The 18383-nt window shown below is 39.8% G+C and overlaps 1 protein-coding gene across 1 annotated transcript; it reads right to left on the bottom strand.

Annotated features, from left to right (window-relative positions):
• Positions 1–8727: 8727 nt before the first annotated feature.
• LOC133518151 (arrestin homolog) lies at positions 8728–17771 on the bottom strand. Its single transcript, XM_061851749.1, has 7 exons — positions 17612–17771; positions 14344–14534; positions 12276–12454; positions 11486–11779; positions 10863–11006; positions 10395–10524; positions 8728–9680 (listed from the first exon to the last, which is right to left on the bottom strand). Exons 1-7 carry the CDS (start codon positions 17718–17720, stop codon positions 9582–9584), a joined length of 1146 nt encoding a protein of 381 aa, XP_061707733.1. The 5' UTR covers positions 17721–17771; the 3' UTR covers positions 8728–9581.
• Between the last annotated feature and the right edge of the window lie 612 nt (positions 17772–18383).

The raw sequence follows: 18383 nt of genomic DNA, 5'->3' as shown, positions 1-18383 counted from the left end.
GAAGCGGGAATATTGGGAAACAATCACTCTCATATCGGCATAGTGCTAAATTGAGCAACGCTGAGAAATGTCAATTATCCATTTTGATTTCAGGATATTCATTTTGATTACGGAAGGTGGAGATAAGGAACGAAATCTCCATGTACCAAGAAGTATCATCAAAAAACTTTAAATAGGTGGCGCTACAATACCTAGAGTACTTGAACAAAAAAATCAAATCATAGACAGCGCAATTCACTCCGTCAATAACGCCTAGGTTCTTAGCTACTCTAGCGCTACCCTGGAGAGATTTGGACCTGACAGCTGACCTTTTGACAGCTGGACAATTTTGCAACAGTTCTACCATAAGAAATGCCACTCCTCTTAATTCCACACTCCATAATTTTGACATTTCCTGCCGCAATGCTGCACAGTAACGGTGGTACAGTTACAAGCTGAATGTAAACATTAAATCTGGGCCGAATTTCACCTTCCCATACAAACGGAGTTTTGTTCTCATTTTAAAACTACTTGTTGGATTCTAATGAACCTTTGCGCATATAATGACACGAGGTATAACTAGTCCTATAATTAGTTTCCAGTTATATATTAAAACAAATTAAATAGAGCAATACAAACAAGTTTTGTTTAAGCATTTTTAATTCGCTGTATTTTTTTTACTATAGTATCTGAAGCTACATTAACGAACTACCCTCCTCCAGGATTGCACTGTAACTTTGTACTTACAATAGGATACCATATTCTATGGTAAGTACTTACCATAGGATATGGTAGTACTTACCATATACCATACCATACCGTATACCATAGTACAAAGCTTCAGAGCAATGTATAGCCAGTCATTTTAAAAAACTACATTTGTATGTTGTATGGAGAACATAGCTTGCTCTGACTCTAGGTGACATTCGGATGTCGCCACAAAAATCTGTCAATTTCCTTGATATAATGAGTGACGTTCGCCTCTGAATTATGATATTCACTGTCACTCATATTGTCACGGACATTCGGCTCGATTCGAAGAATGATTAAGACACGTTTAAAATCTTGGAAAGATCTTTAAAAGATCGATAACTAAACGACATGTCAAAATTGACGTTTTTTTCGATTCCGCTGTGATCCCAATAAGGTCTATCTACGATATTTCTAACGTCAAAGTGACATTGGTTGCCCGAATCGAGCTGCTTCTGTGAATTATACGACATAAAAACGGTCCCTAAATGAGAACTTATCTAAACCAGAACTTATCGTTATCGTAGTTCATTCTTTCGAATCCGGCCGATTGACAGATACAGGGCGGCGTTGGGAGGCCATTGCTTCGCTTTAAAGATTGTGCAAAGAGGGACATGATTGCCTTCCATATCGAACACCGAGACTGGGAGAGGCTCGCAGAACAGGGGAGGGAGTGGCGCAAACGCGTTGTGTAGGGTCGCAAGTTTTATGTTGAGACCTGGTTCGCTGCATTCGCTGACAAGAGGCAAAAACGACGACAAGGCAGATCTCAGTACCGTTTTCCGCAAATTTCTCTTGTCAGGCATCTGGTAGACCATGTCAGTCTCGCATCGGTCTATTTAGTCACCAAAAACGGTGTCTCACCGGCGTTACACCACTTACACTATAAATCGTCTGCAATAGACGCAAATGATGATGATGATGATGACAGATACAACGGTGACAGCGACGACGCAGCAATAGTAATGCAGGTGCAGATGACATTCGAGAAACAACTCTACACTACTATAGGAGACCGAAAAAGACCAATGCCAATTTATGTGTACCTAAGACGTAGACGTAAAATGATATCAAACTTTGATAATCATCGATGATTATCGTCCAAAATTTAATTTAGCAAAGAGCACAAAACCGTGTTGCTGACCAGCCGGGCCGGGCCGGGCCGGGCACGTAAGAATGTATGTTCGCGTATCTTAGCTAGGTATACTTTTGGTTTGTTTACCTATATGATTCTACTAGTTTAATTTTATTATAGTATTATTTTTGTTGACTCGTAGGAAAAGTATTGTATGCAACGTTGTTTAAGTAGGTCAAAAAATGCTCGTGTCGTATTCCTTTACAGTGTGAGCCGGAGCTGAAGGCGTAACTCACGCAACTCGCCTTTTTACATATCATTTTCACTCGTCGCACCGGATACGTAGTATTTTCGGACTTAATTTGAAGTAAGTCATGTCAACATTTCATTGCAAGCTTGAGAAAACTATATTCTCTATTTGAGTTAAGAATATCTTTCCACAAAATCTTCTACAATACAACCTAGGTCAAATTGTCGACTAACACAAAGTGATAAATTTTTGCGCTTCATCTATAACAAATATCCAGATCCGCGAAAAATGTATCGTCGTTGTAAATAAATAATATCGAATGACAATAGGCTTGCATGATGGATAGCGACATACGGCCGCATTCGTGAATGATCCGTTAGGCGTCACTACACGCGACGGATTATTCACTCATTCATGCGTTGTGTCACTTGCCGTTGCGTTGCCATCGGTCACGAGTAGTGATGTCCTTACGGCGACATTTTTTATGATTTATACTTATAAATTATATCAAATGACAATAGGCTCGTACCTATGATGGATAGGAAATGCTAAATGCCATAATTTGTTAAAATACATCTGTAATTTTAGCTGCTTTCTTGAATCCAACTGGCTACGCTAGTAGCTGGATTTTAGAATTAATTTTATAGCTCATCTACACGATGGCCCAGCGCTGGGCCAGCGAGATGGCTATGCGATAGTTGAGAGCACGCCCTATGGAATGGGCCACATGTCAATGCGTACCATCGCTGGCCTACTTCCTTTGATGTGCAGACAAAAAAACCGACACAGTGGCCATTCCATCGCCATCCCGCTGCGCCATAAGCCATCGGACACCACTACCCTCTCTACACGCTGGCCTATCTTAGTGGGCCAGTATGATGGCCCATCGTGTACAGGAGCCATTATACCACGATTTTATTCATATTGATTATTATTTCGGTATACATACATACAGGGTGACTTCAAATTGACAATACAAAACAGTTGACTGTGGCTCAGTTAATGCTAAATAGTGCTAAACGTGCTAAACGTGCAAAATTCTGGCCACGTTAACTTAGCATTACCATGGCAAAAAGAATGCATAATACAGTCATATATTATAAGCTTCATACTTGACGTAGGACTTCGCATGAAAACTTTGTATGGCCAGAGGCTTGACTCAGCGTGGGTAGAAAAACTTAATTGAAAACAAATAGAACCTACTACATATATACTACTATATAGTACTTTAATTTTCTTTAGTGGTTGTATTATTTGTAGCTTCCGTCCCCATCACTATTCCTAAGCCAATATCATAAGTAACGCGTAGATGTAACGAATATAGGTATTTCTTTTGCATGGTATACCTAATATCTTTATATCGATCATCGCAAAGTTCAATCTATTAAGCAAACTGCCGGCCTAGCCAAGGTGACAATCGCTATCGCTTCGACAACGAATCGCTTTGTGTCTCTCTATCCGTCTTCCATATTAGTGCGACAGTGACAGTTGCGTTTCGATCGCTACGGAGCGTAAGCGTTGCACGTTGGCTACGCGGCCTGAAGTGCGTGGTTTGTTTTAAGAACGGTTCACTTCTATTATTTTACTTATCACTTACTCCGTTGGCTCAGTAATCCAAAATGAGACTCCCTCTGACACAAGACAGCTCCACTTTTCTCAGTCCTACGCTTCTTCACAGATCCGCTTCCACCATGTCGCTCCAGCGATACCTGGGGCATCCGAGAGGACGGCCTCCTGGTAGGCCCGGCAACTTCAAAGGAGTTACATGCGCGTTGCCGACCCTACTAATACTCCACACCCTTGTTGAACTCTGTGTTGTAATCAAGTGTCTAAAGATGGCAGTAAATTCACTGTGTCTAATACAAAATTTTCTTTGACATTCCACCTCTATTTCAAATTCACTTTGCTATTTGCTAAAAGGTAAACGTAGACACGAAAACCTAGGTAAGAAAAATGTGACATTATTTTCGTATAAAAAACATATTCCTTTTCCATATTGATCTTTAGAAAAACCAATTCCATTCTAAGCAAGAAAATGGAAGCGAGTTTGCTTAGCAGTTCACTTCGTTTCCTCGTTGAGTTGCAGAAAAGCACGTTGCATTTATTCCACTATTTACCCGAAGCGATTTGAACGGATTCAAGTGGGCGCTATCCACTACTCGCTTCGTGTTTAACGCAAAATAACTAGTTAATTTTTAAAATACTTCAAAATTTCAAAATATAATAGTATTTTATTTAATCATGATATAATAGTTAGAAAGCTTTTCAGTCGAGTCGAGTTACCGTGTTTTGGCAGCGACGCTTGCTGAGTTGTCAAAGTGAGGTACGAGATTGAAAAGCTTGATTATATAACTATTGTAAACAATACTTTTTCTACGAGTCAATAAAAATAATACTTCAAACTAATAAAATCATATAGGTAAACGAGCCAAAAGTATGTATAGCTATTTAAGATACGCCAGCAGCCCGGTTTAGACGACCAGTTTGGCCTAGTCGGTAGTGACCCTGCCTACGAAGGTGATGGTCCCGGGTTCAAATCCTGGTAAGAGCATTTATTCGTGTGATGAGCATGGATATTTTTTCCTGAGGCATGGGTGTTTTCTATGTATTTAAGTATTTATAAATATTTATATATTATATATATCGTTGTCTAAGTACCCTCAACACAAGCCTTATTGAGCTTACCGTGGGACTTAGTCAATTTGTGTAATAATGTAATATAATATTTATTTTTATTATCCTTTATGTTCTCTTTTAGTTTTCTAACTTTTCGCTTAAGCGGACTTCAGAGTAGTTTTTGACGCTAACGCCCCAGCCAAGACATCGCGCGGCGGGCGGCAGCGACGAGCGGGGAGCATAGGTTGAAGCGAGACACAGCGATCTGACCTTTCGTTCCCACTTATGGCCGCCGCTCGCCGCTGCCATGCGAAGTCGTGGCCGGGCCACAAGGCTAAAACGGAGCGCGCATTGTATTCGGTATCATTGCATATATTTGTGAAAAACGGTTTCATTTGTTCAAAGACACGCATCTATCCTATCTCAGCTATTTACCTCGCTGAACCAGGACAAACAAACAGGAAATAAATTACACTTGAAAGGACGCACATTTGTGCATTGAAATACTTTAAAATAACTAAAATCGAGAGGATCTCTCTGAATTCGTGTTAGCAAATCGTAGATTTGTTGGTTGGTTGACATTGGTTGTAGAACCAAGAACCATTTTTCGATAAAGAGATGATTTTCGGGAATAATCGCTCCAATAGGGCGGGTCCATGGGTTCAAAAAATATGAAAAAATTGTTAATGTGAAGCTTAATAAAAATGTTCAATGAAAACTATAGCGAACATATCGGTTAAGCTGTTTTGGAATTTGTACAATAAGTCTTTCCTTCTAAGTAAACAATTATCAACTACAAAAGCCCCCGTTTAAGGCAGCCTATTCTGACGGACGGGTACGGGACTACAGAACTCTATACTAGAAACCCTTATAGTTTCGGCATGTCCGTCTATCCGTCCGTCCATTTTCGGAAATAATAGCTCCGAAAGAAAAAAATATATAACTATTGAACAATGGCTCCAAAAAATATGAAAAAAATTGTGGAACAAAAGCTTAATGAATACTTTCAATGAAAACTATGTATATCGATCATCCAGTCCAGTCCATTCGTTTTTGAGGAATTGCAAAAAATCTTCTCTACTTAGTAAAAAGACGTACAAAGCGAGAAAGGTACTTCCTTATGCTTACTTACTATTAGCCCCCCTTTGGCCTATATTGACGGAATGATAACTACAAAAACCCTACAGAGAGCATGGCCCCACATGCTCTAGGCCGATTTTTTTCTCATGTTTGGCATTTTAGACAATGTTGTGGAAGACCTAACTTTTGAATGGTCAGATACTCAACTAGCTGTAGTTATCGGTGCGCATTATGAATCTCATCGAAACTTCTAGACGAAGGGTATTGAGAGCTCGCAGGCTCCTCAGTCTCGATAATAACTTGCCCAACTAATCCGAGGCGAGGAGTGGAAGCCAAAAGAAAGGATCTGGAGTTGCGGAGTGCTTTCGGGCATTTCAATTGCTAACCAAGCAAACGCAAGTCAAATGCTCTGATGAACCAAAAAAACGCTCATAGCGGTGGCTAAAGTAGCACTAGTAAATTGTCTCATTATGTTGCTATAAAAATATATTAAAATACGCATCTAGATACGCAATCAATCCTTGCTACCAAGAAAAAATAAATTAATCAATATAACAATTTCAACGGTCCAGTTTATGCTGTTTCTGCCTACCTTAAGCAACAATATCAATCATGCTAAGCGACTTAGTCTAACACATTGCTCACATTACAGCCCCAACCACCTCCAAATTGCTTAGCATGAATTGCATGCCGCATACAACTCCATACTTGAAGTCGCGCTCGGTATATCATATCATAGCAGATCTCCTGACTACCACTACATAACTACATACTGCACGCACAAAATAATGACGCACTACTCGTTATATTTGTTCGAAATCCTTATGTATGTTAGAAATAACCTATCTTTGTTTAAACGCGTTGAGGTAGCTGGTATAAATATTAGAACTACAGGTCGATTGCGAACAGTTCCACGTCGCATGGCACTTGCAGCAAAGAACCCGCGTGTCATCGGTCCGACTTATTATGAGCGATTACCTGCAGAAATAAGGACGGACACATCCGATACAACATTCAAGCATCTATTGAGAAACTTTTTACTGGACAACCCATTATATTCAATAAGTGAATTTTTAGACATAACTGTATAATTTATAATTGAATAATGATTTGACATTGTGTTTGCTTATTCTTGATATTATTTGACGATCCTTTTCAGGTGAAAATTTATATATATATATATATATATATTATTATTGAAATTAATTAATTTGGATTATCTTGTTATTATTTAAGTTTATTTCTGACGATCACAATATAGATTCTTATAAATTGACATTGATGTAATTTGTACTGTAATCATATGTTGTGAAATAAATAAATCTAAATCTACTATATGACTGGTTTCCAAGAAAACTAGACTCGCCACTCTCGTTAAGCTATGAGAACACACAGCCTGCATCCGAATTGTCCTTTGTTCCCAAACTGCAGTGAACTTGTGACTGCTTCAGAAGGCAATACAAATCTCTTCTGCTGCGATGTTATGCTCTAGTTTACTCCTATTACGTGCATGCTATTTAATAGTTTTTCGTATGGAGTGTGGATTTAAGAGAAGAGAAATCTATTATGATAGAACTGTTGCAAAAGTGTCCAGCTGTCAGCTATAAATAATAGTTCCAAATCTCTTCAGAGTAGCGCTTGAGTAGCTAAGGACCTAGGCGTTATTGACGGAGTGAAGTGCGCTGTCTATGATTTGATTTTTTTGTTCAAGTACTCTAGGTATTGCACCACCTATTTAAGGTTTATGATGACACTTTTTGGTATATGAAGATTTCTTTCCTTACCTCCACCTTCCATAGTTTTTCGTTTAACTGAGTTTTTGGTAAGTTATTACGTTTAGCTACCGACTGGTTGAAGGCCTGGCTTCACGAAGCTGATAAAGTCAGTGAAAAAGTAAAGTTTAAAGATATAAAATAGTTTCATTCGCAAATCTCTTCAGCTTGCTATGATTGTAATCCTGTAGGTTACTTCAAATAGCTAGATGAACTAGGGATATACGTACCGATATAGCCGGCTCATGAGTTTGGCTGAAACATCCGTGAATGCATGGTGGAAATTACGCATCAGATCTTCGGAAGATCTGTTTCTTCTGAGTCTCTCTCTCTGGCGGATCCCCCCGATTCAAACTTTACGTCAAATTAGGTCTAGATATGATATGGATCGGATAGGTTAGTGTCAAAAGTGACGCTTCTTCAAACAAAAACGTAATATTTGTTGTTTCTTAAAGTTCGAATCGGGTCAAAAGGCTTATTTGTGACATTATCTATGAAAAGGGACCTTATTGTCGATGGCGCGGCGTTGTTGATAATATGGGAGCATCGTTGATAACGGCGTAAGTTGGGTAGTACATGGTCCCTTTTCATAGATAATGTCACATTTATTATTATTGTTAAGTATTAAATTCTGGGTTAAGTAACACTTATGTTACATCTGTATCTACTTATATCCCTAGTCATTATGTATCTAATCTATGGGCCGGATTCGAAGAATGTTTAATACACGTTTAAGATCTTTAAAAGATCGATAACTAAACGACATATCAAAATTGACGTTTATTTCGATTCCGTTGTGATCCCAATAAGATCTATCTACGATATTTCTAACGTCAAAGTGACATTGGTTGCCCGAATCGAGCTGCTTCTGTGAAATCTACGACATACAAACGATATCTAAAAGAGAACTGATATAAACCATAACTTTTCGTTATCGTATCTCATTACTCGAATCAGGCTGTATTACCATTCTACCCTTCAGCACGGCTACCACGGGTTGGCATTCCTTCTGTATCATGGCATTCGTCGAATCAAAATATCAGTGCGAGCGAGATGGACTGCTATCAAGTTTACGCAGTAGCTAATGTAAACGTGCAGTATCAAGTATCAACTCGTGGTATGGCGTTTAGCGTTTTCAGTACGCTGTGAACGTCGGTCGTTTAACAGCTAATCTATTTTAGCGAGAAATTCAATAAAACCATGCAAAAATAGTAAATATATAATTACAGCCGTCTATATTTAAGATTATAATGTGACCCGTAAATATATCTAGATATAATTATGTTAAAATACAAGATATAATTTGACTAGAAATAAGAATAAAATAACGTCATAAATACGTAATATGATAGCTAATTGTGTAGGTTTATAAGTATTGTCGCTTTTCAGTATTATAGATTATCGCTTATTGACAAGTAAATCGGTACACAGGAATTGCCATTAAAAAATAACGTAATAAATGTGATTTATATTAAAAACATATTTCAAGAATTTGGCGTTGAAACTCTAGGTCCATGAGGTCCCAACGCGCTCAAGTTTTTTGCAGAAAATAGCGAAGCGCTTCGTAGGCTTCCACGCATAACGTATTGTTGCGATACGAGGCAATGCCGCCAGCATCCTTGGAACAAATCCCTCAAAGGCCTATTTTAGATTTAAGTTAGTTATAGTAATCCTCTGTATATATCCATTATGTATATTGTAATTGTAAATAAAATGTTTTTTACTTTCAAGAATCAGGAAACAAATACTACACAATTAGCCTGACAACACAATTATTGTTATCAATATTTGCACAACATCATCGATCTGCCAGTGTTTGCTATTAGCAGTCCGATTCATGACGTCTTATTTTGTACTATACTGACGTACTTGTAGTACAATAACTGCGATCGCCAAACCACACCAAACCAAACGTGGTCACTGATTTGAAGTTGACAGGCAATCGACCATTGTTTACTGCGGCGAACGGTTCAGAATCTCAATAAACTTCATTTGATTGCCACTTTAAGAGCTGATATTGTGCAACTTAATTGATACTATAGCCCAAGTAGTCCCTATCCTAATAGACCTCGACGCTCTCCTGGTGATGCACGGTGTCCTGCCTGAACATCTCCACGTCGGCCTGTGAGTCCGCGTGGATCATCTTGGCGCGCCCTTCCTGCATAGAAACAGACGTCACAGCGATGATTCGTAGAGATAGATGATGCCCTACGACAACAGAGTCTTCCATGTGTTCTTTGGAGTCCATTTGTTCTTACGAAGAGTAATGTAAAACTAATAAGATGAATTTGAAATTGCATTTAATAACTCATGTTTTTTGATAGAATATTTGTAGCAGATAACCGAAAACGACACCAACATATACCCATACTTTGGCAAAAAGCACCTAAATTATACAAAAGTGAAAAGAAAAATTTGTTCCAGGAAGTATTTCATGTAGCCTAGCTTCAATTTCTCTTGTTATCAGGTGAGACCTACGGTATCTATAAAAATCTCTGAGATCTAATAAGGGTCCAGTTTCTTTGAAAGTACCTTTGGATTCGTCATGATGAAAGGCAAGCTCTTCTGCGAGGGCGCCGAGGTATAGCTTTACCTTGACGCTGTAGAAGACCGCGATGCTGAAGGCGTCGCGTTGGTTGGCAGAGCTTAAGTCTTTTGTGTACATCTGATTATGGTTACGTTTGTTCATACCTTTTTAATCAATATGATGAAAGGCATCGCAATGGCGAGTTTCCCACCAAAGCACCAAGATATATATATATCTTCACCTTGACGCTGTAAGAGACCGCGATGCCAAATACGTGGCGATGGTCTGGGTCCAGCTTAAGTCATCTGTTTATATATATTTGATTGGAGTTAAGGTTCATTATACCTTAGGATGCATCATGATGAAAGGCAGCTCAGCGGCGAGCTCTCCAGCGAGGGCGCCGAGGTACAGCTTCACTTTGACGCTGTACGAGACCACGATGCCAAATGCGTCACGTTGGTCTGGATCCAGCATCCTGCCAGGACCAAATGAACTTAGATTAAATGTGGATACTCAAAGATTTTCTGATGAGCAATATGAAAAGACTTTTGGATGCATTTCTTATCAGAAGAATACATTGTTTGAGTTCGCCTGGCATGAAACAACTATGCGAGTATGTATCTTGATTCTAGTTTTGACTGCTGAACCAGGAATATGTAAGTTTTGGTCTGACACTAAATATTTTAAGCCAAACCATGAAACATGACCAGACCAAAACATAAAGAAGAATAGCGTCCGTAAACGATATTCCAGTAGAATGCTTTATTTCCAAATGTTTGTAAAATAGGTTTGTAAACATTAAAAATTCCTTACAGAGTGGTAGACGCAAGCGTGGTGTCGCCGCGTTTCAGCTGGCCATCGAGAGCAATGCCGCGCTTGTCACGATTGGTCGACAATGCTGGAGTTAGGTGCAGCACACGCTGCAAGCTGGAACCTGGCTGTAGTGGGCATCCATCCCTACATACACATTACAAACTTACTCGTAATACCCAAAAATACACAAAATGAACAGAGACTAATGATTTGAGCTGATCGGCCCTTCTGGAGCTGAAGCATACATGCGCAGAAAGATAAAAAACTGTCACTTATTTTTCCGAAAGTTAAACATATTGCAGCTTGTTGTCTGGTTTTGAGTTTTGACTCAGGTAACTTTATTAGCCAATAATCGCCCTCAGCTTTGGTTAGAATCAAAATTGAAAGGCATTCTTTCGCCAATATCCTAACTTTTAGGAACAAATATGATAGACCGCTTTTTCAGGATAAAGGCGCGAAATTAAAAATTTATATGAGATTTTAGCATATTTGTCAAATTTACCGTGTTTATGCCGAGGCCAAAAATGGCTTACAAGACTAAGCCAAAAAATGCGTCTAGTAATTTAATTTTAATGCAACTAGAATATGAAATAAAGAGAATAGTAATTATAAATTGCACTCACTGTGTCTCCACACTGGCAACAATATTGCGATACTGCCCGCTCTGGAACAACACCACGTCAACCCCTTGCTGCACAGCCGCCTTAATACGCTTGACCACCTTGTTACTATGGTTACGAATGCACACGTTGACAGCGATGCTCTCTCCGTGCATATACAGCTGCTTGTCCAGGGTCAGCTCCAGCTCTAGTTGTCCAGGAGACAGGACAAAGTCCTTGCGGACTACGGTGCACGGTTGAGGGCCGGGCTTGCTTGGTGCGTACTGGACCTTCCGAATGCCGAGGGCGATCGTGCTCCTGCAATGAAATACAATTAAATTGATCTACAAAAAAATAACTTAACTAAATATTTCAGCTACTGGTGTCTTTCCTAATATGAGTAGTTTAATTGATAATGATAGTCCCAAAAATGTCGACGACGATGGTCGTGTTCTTCGGAACAGTGTAGCAGAACGCGTATCGTCAAACGGGATGAATATAGGGATAAAAATCAGAATTGGAATTTACCTGATAATTTCTTAGAAACTACACCCATATAAATCGTAACACGCTATCTATTACTTTCAATCACATGATACCATTTGTGTGATTGAGATAATATCAGGCAAATTTTACTGCCGGTTTTTATCCTAATTTATCCCGCCATCACTATTCACCCCGGTATTAATTGAGAAGAATCTTAGTACTTACATTCAGATTAAACGCGATTGAATTCTCAACAAGATTTTTCAGAATCTGTTCACTTTAAGTATTTTAGCGTACAATCATACCTGTTCCTGTACAGTGGACATACCTGCGATGCGAACGATCGATCTCAGAATCTCCAACAAACAGCTTCACGTAGTAATGCACGCCGCAAGGCTCCCCCTCGTCTTCCAATGCCGGCTGAAGAGTCACAGAGCCAGGCGCGCCGGCTGGCACTGTCAGACGGAACGCGAATGCGTTCTCACCGAGCTTCTTTATAAGCCGCTCCTGTTAAACAGAAACAATTCCAACTTTATATGATATAGAAGGAAAACGAGTAAATGAATTAGAAGCAATTAAAATCCTGTCGCCCATGGACACCTGCAGCACCAGAGGAGTTGTGAGCTCGATACGGTCTGTGTGACATAGGGAAAACGAGCAGACGAAAAGTTCTAATGGCAATCAATTACCGTCGCCAAAAGACACCTGCAAGTCCTGCAACACCAAAAGGATTGCAAGTGCGTTGCGGCCTTTAAGGATGGGAGTTACGCTCTTTTTTGTGGGTTTCAAGTTCGTTATTGGAATTAGGATCCAGTGTTGAATTAATGCTTAATCTTTTGAGTCTGAGAAATAATCTGAGAAACATCATTAACATCCGTATCACTAATAACATTCTTAACATTAATATCTGTATCACTTTATTAGAATAAGAATAATAGTCGCCGATCGTTGATTCAGTTCAGTTTTTGTCAAAATGTTATTTTGGACGGATGTCGGACACTCACATCCGACGTTGTGGAATTCGAGTCACCCTAGTGCTATCAAAACGTCTGTTAGCTTAACAAGAACGCTTAGAATTTAAACCTCTCACGGGGGCTGATTCTGAGGGTCTAACGCGAACAACGACCGACATCTTTCTCTGTCACTCTAATTACGTCTTAATAAAAGTAACAAAGAAATATACTCACAATTTGTGTACTTTGGTGTTTGCGGTAGGCGTTCCTTCTAATGTCACAATTTGTTAGTTTTAATCTTGTTGTGATTCCACCTTGACCGCTCTGTGGCTCATGCTAATTGGTGCGCAGTGGGTGCGCGGGAAATGCTTTGAGAGCTGTGTCCATGTTGTGGCATTAGCAAATGCTCGTACTTATTGGTGTGCATTAGACGTACTGATTATCGTATCAAGGTCATTTCATAAGAAGTCTTTTTTGTTTTTTGGATGTTAAGAAGTCTTCATATATTATTCCATGGATATTTATAAAGTGTTTTTAGTTGATACCTATGTATAATGACGTGTTATCTGCCGTGGCATCATTACCAGTACTATTATGCTGAGTTGCGTCCATTTCGTGATGCACGCTTAATGTTCCATTATTTCTGTCCTTGTTTTCTGTACATGTTCATACATGTTTTATGGTCAGAATCGGCCTCAAGGCAGTGTAAACCAGTCTGGCTGCGGTTCATTTAAAGCTGTTCTTATAATGAAGCAGTAGTGCCGGCCCGCGAGGAATGCAATAACGGCGCGCAGCGATACCTGCCGCGAATGCTGCAGAGTATTCTCTGCCACTACCACCTACATTCCTGGTCCAGTGGCTTGAATTTAACGGTTTGTAAAAGTGTCTTGTTGTCCACAGTTTACGTACAAACACTAAGTACTGTATCTTATAATGCACTACCTTGTTAAGACCTGCTGTCGCTGCTGTGACAGTCGTAGTCGTGGTCATTTGATTTCAATTTTAATTAGCGGCGGTATCATGGTTCCATTTTTATCACTTGTCACTATGCCCGTCACTTTCGCGCTTACGACATACTTGTTAGAACGTGACAGGTATGGTGACAAATGATAAAGAGCCGACGATCTTAGCCCTACAGAGCTAATAAAGAAGGCAAATTACAAAATAAAAAAATAATCACCACAACAAGAGATCCATCTGCGACTTAACTGGTTAGAAACATAAATTAGAAGGGAAAACCCAAATTACTGGAGCTGAACTTGATTTTTGTTCTCGAGATTTTCAAATTCTAATTTTGCTCCTGGTTTTGGGTATTTTAGAAAATCTCCCAAAAACCTTCACTCTCTAGTCTGGAAGCGCAATGGCGAGACACTTTTCACTCTGATTCGTGTCCAAAAAAGTAAACTGCAGACCATAAAAAAAATGAGACAAGCTTGAAGTTACCTGCGTACGAGTGGGTTCCCAGTTCCTCTTCTCCGGCGGTGGATACAGCTGTTCCGAGGCCAAGAACAGCTCTTTGTAGAAGTTCAGCCCCATGACTTCATCCTCTTCGCGTCCGTAGCGGAAGGTGCACACCACCTGGCCCCATACTTTGCGTCCGCGGACGTACTCTTCGTCCAGTACCACTACGCCGTCTGCACAATATTAACTACCATTAACAGCTGATGGCTTATTATGGTCACATTTAATGGCTCCTCTACACGATGGCCCAGGGTTGGACCAGCGAGACGCCATGCGATGGTTGAGAGCACGGACTATGGAATGGGCTACGTGCTAGCGCACGCACCATACCTTTGATGTGCGGACGAAAAACCGACAACATGGCCATCCCATCGCCAACCCGCCGCGCCATAAGCCATCCGACACCACTACCCACCCCATAAACATAAACGTTAGCCCATCGGGGCCTACGGCATACGGGGCATACGGGGCCCAAACTTAGTCACTCACAGAGATTCAGAAGTCCAAACTGAAGGTTTGCCAATGCGCAGCATTCTATGTGTTAACTAACTGATCGCATAAGAAGCATCACGCTGCGCTCTAAAACCCGCATTGCTGACGTAGGCGAGCAAACCGCTAGGCTAAAATGGGACTGGGCCGGTCACGTCTACCGCATGCATCCGGAGAGGTGAGCTAGCATACCCATCAAGTGGAACCCGGTAGAGGGACTTGGACGAGGCAGGCCCATGCGGAGATGGCGGGATGACCTGGACAGCTTCCTGAACAACTGGCCGGAGAAAACACCAAATCGGGAGTCGTGGAAATCAAGGGGTCTTTGCCCAGCAGTGAAGAGGCTAGTTAAAAAAAGTATCAGCAAATGACGTTGTTTTAAGTACTTAACTAACTAACTAACTGCTTTGGCTCAGCGATCCAAAAAGAATCTTGGCCTCCGAAACGAGAGAACGCCACCTGCCAGGTGGCGTTTAAGTACTTATATGAACATTTATCATGCGGCTTTCCAGAGCTGGTTGAAGTGATTACGAATTTTAAATAAGAAAAGCATTAACAGACGTTTTTGAAATAAAATCATTACAAACTATTATTACCTATATACCTAATCCCTAGTGCTCCCAACATCGTTAAACAATCTACCAATCGATCTTCTAAGCTTTAATAAGTAAATGTACGAGTAGACTTTAAATGGACCTATCGAGGCGTGCCAAGATGGATGCCTGCACCGCCTGCTGCTATCGCGTCGGGTAGGGCATGTTATTCCATTACTACCAGCCTCGAGTCTAATACTCAGTAAAACCAGTAAGAGTGAAGTTTATCAGTTTTGAAAACTGACAATCTTTGCCACCAAATTTTCCAATCCAGAGAAATCATTGACTAAAACTACTACAGATCTCTTAGAGTGAAACTTACGCTTAAAGATGATTGAAATGTGCAAATGGGAACTTATTATAGTATATGAAAATTTCATGAGTGTGAAAGAGTTAACAAACGAAAACGTGACCACTTTCTTTAAAAGCTGTATTCAGGACATACGGTGGGTGATTATATCTTGGATTGTATAGTTACAAAACCAAATAATTTACCCAATCATATATTATCACTTTCACCATTCCCTTTTTTTTGGTCGAACTTTTGATATTATTTGTGCAATGTAAATCTGTGTGAGCTTTACATTCTTGACAGAACTTGTGCTTCTTTATGTGTGCTTTATCTTTCAAGTTTGCCTGTCTGTTAGTCTGTATCTGTTCACCGTGGCTGTCATGTTCCAACACGTATAAGTGCAAAAGAGACACAGACGCGACCTATCCGTGAAGTACGGATTTCGCTGCCAGGGCAATTTGCCAAGGTAAGGTAAGTAATTATATTAATATCACATGGATAGCGCAATGGATACGCATTCTGGTCAAAGTTGGACCGTTTTACGGTACTTAGTAAGTACCGAAATGACTGACTGATGATTAACTGGTTCTATGTAACTTTCGACTCCTGAGCTTGGAGAATAAACCCAGGTAAAAGTTAAAACTTAATAAAGACGTGCGAAACCCGCTATTAAACTAAGATCTGTTAACGCCAAGCAGTTGTTAGTGGTCCGCCATCGGTCTTAGCTTAGTGATGGATAAGTCTGGACTCCGCCTTAACGCCTCAATTGATCGAAAGGCAAACTTAGTGGTTGATAAAAATAATCAGTCAACGGGTCTACTAGGACCATATACTAGCCTCAATGTATATATTTTCATCTAATAAAGCATCTTCTGTTCAGAATGCTTAGCCAACGTGCCAATCGTTAACGCTCTGTAGCGTAGCGTCTCTCCCTATCACTCTTGCCTATTAGTGCGACAGTAACAGACAGTCTTCCCTATTAGAGCGTTAATGATTGGCACGTTGGCTACGCACCCTGAGGATCTCCCATTTGTACGAAAATAATGTTTTAGATAAAAAAAAAAACAATGTTTAGGACTAATACTAATGTATGTTTAATTTTATACGGAAATATTCTACAATAACAAAACTCACATACAAGAAATACCAATTGTACGAAAGGAAAAACTATTTTTTGTTGTTACTTATTTCGAGGTGGAATAAAATAGATGTAGAAAGAGCTAATTACTAAGGAAACACGCCTCTGCCAATGTACTGTAAATTTTTAACGTGTACTGCCAATATTATTTGGTCAATGTTTCTTGAAAGTCCATTAAAAATGGTATTCACTTTTGGGTACGATAAGCATAAACGTCACCAGTTCATGACTGCGCATTAGCTGTGTATGACGACGCATTTGAATATGACTTTAAAAACATTTACCCACATGATTGAATTTTGATTATCGTTTAGTTGCAAAAAGGTTTGAAAAAGTACGGAAAGTTCTTCCTCAACCATGTCCAAAATTTCACCGATTCAGTGGGCCAAGATGACAGTCGGTAATAGAAAAAGCTTTAATAATTTATGGAAATAGTCACGTGACTCTTCGTTGCATCTGTCATGTCAATAATTTTATTTTCATTCATTTGGGGTTTGTCAATGTACAGTCGCCATCAGATATATTGGAGCGGCCGAAATGCTCAAAAATATCTGAACAAGCACTTTAACGCCTTAACGATAGAGGCGTCTGTACGATGCACATCATGGTTAGGCCCGAAGGAGGTCAATTGAGATTTGAACAAGCCACTTTACATTCGACGTGTATTACTTTACGTACGAATTTACAAGTGCGACAGAAAGGCAACACGTCGAACGTGACTTCAGGACTTTAACGCACCAATAGGCTCGACGAACGAGATATGATCCACGAAGTCCCTTTTCGCCATATACAGGGTAAGTTTCCCGTTCGGGGCACATTTCTTGAACACTTTGAAGTTGTACACCATTTTGACTGCACTTAGTTCGCTGCTAAACTAGCACTGACGATGGTAGTGCCGGTGTATATATACAGGATTATTGTCTGTGTGAGGCTTCTCAGCCGGTAATCTTGTTCCCCTCGTTAAGGTTCACGTGAACGGAACTGCTTCCTACGATTTCGATGAATCACACTTAAAGGTCAGTTTGCGCCATTGTCACGCGACATAAAATTATATTTTTTTTATTTTAGTTTTGTGCCCCGAAAGAAATTATTTTTAAGTACGCTTTTATTGCCGACTGTCCCCAAGGAAAAGTAAATTTTTTGTACTTGTGCCTTATAAGAAAGACACATTTTTTATGAAAAAGACAACAGATTGGAAATCCCCTAAAAATGGGGCTATTTACGAGTATTACTTTTCCGAGTCTACCGGACCATGCGAGCTGCCATCTCCTATCCTTCACATAGCTATTTTGTATATAAAGAATTAATTTCAGCACCATTTCGTACCTTGTCACACTCACAATCGGTGTGGAAATCGCAACAATTTTTTTTTGGAATGCTTGCTGCCTAAATACATAGATTAATAGACTTATCTACTAGATGCAAATTACAAACTTCCATATATATAATGCCAATAAATGACATAAATATCATCATCATCATCATCATCATATCAGCCTTTTATCGCCCA

Source organism: Cydia pomonella, chromosome 5, assembly GCF_033807575.1.
Source record: "Cydia pomonella isolate Wapato2018A chromosome 5, ilCydPomo1, whole genome shotgun sequence".
Lineage (NCBI taxonomy): Eukaryota > Metazoa > Arthropoda > Insecta > Lepidoptera > Tortricidae > Cydia > Cydia pomonella.
This window is presented reverse-complemented; position numbering and strand designations above follow the sequence as displayed.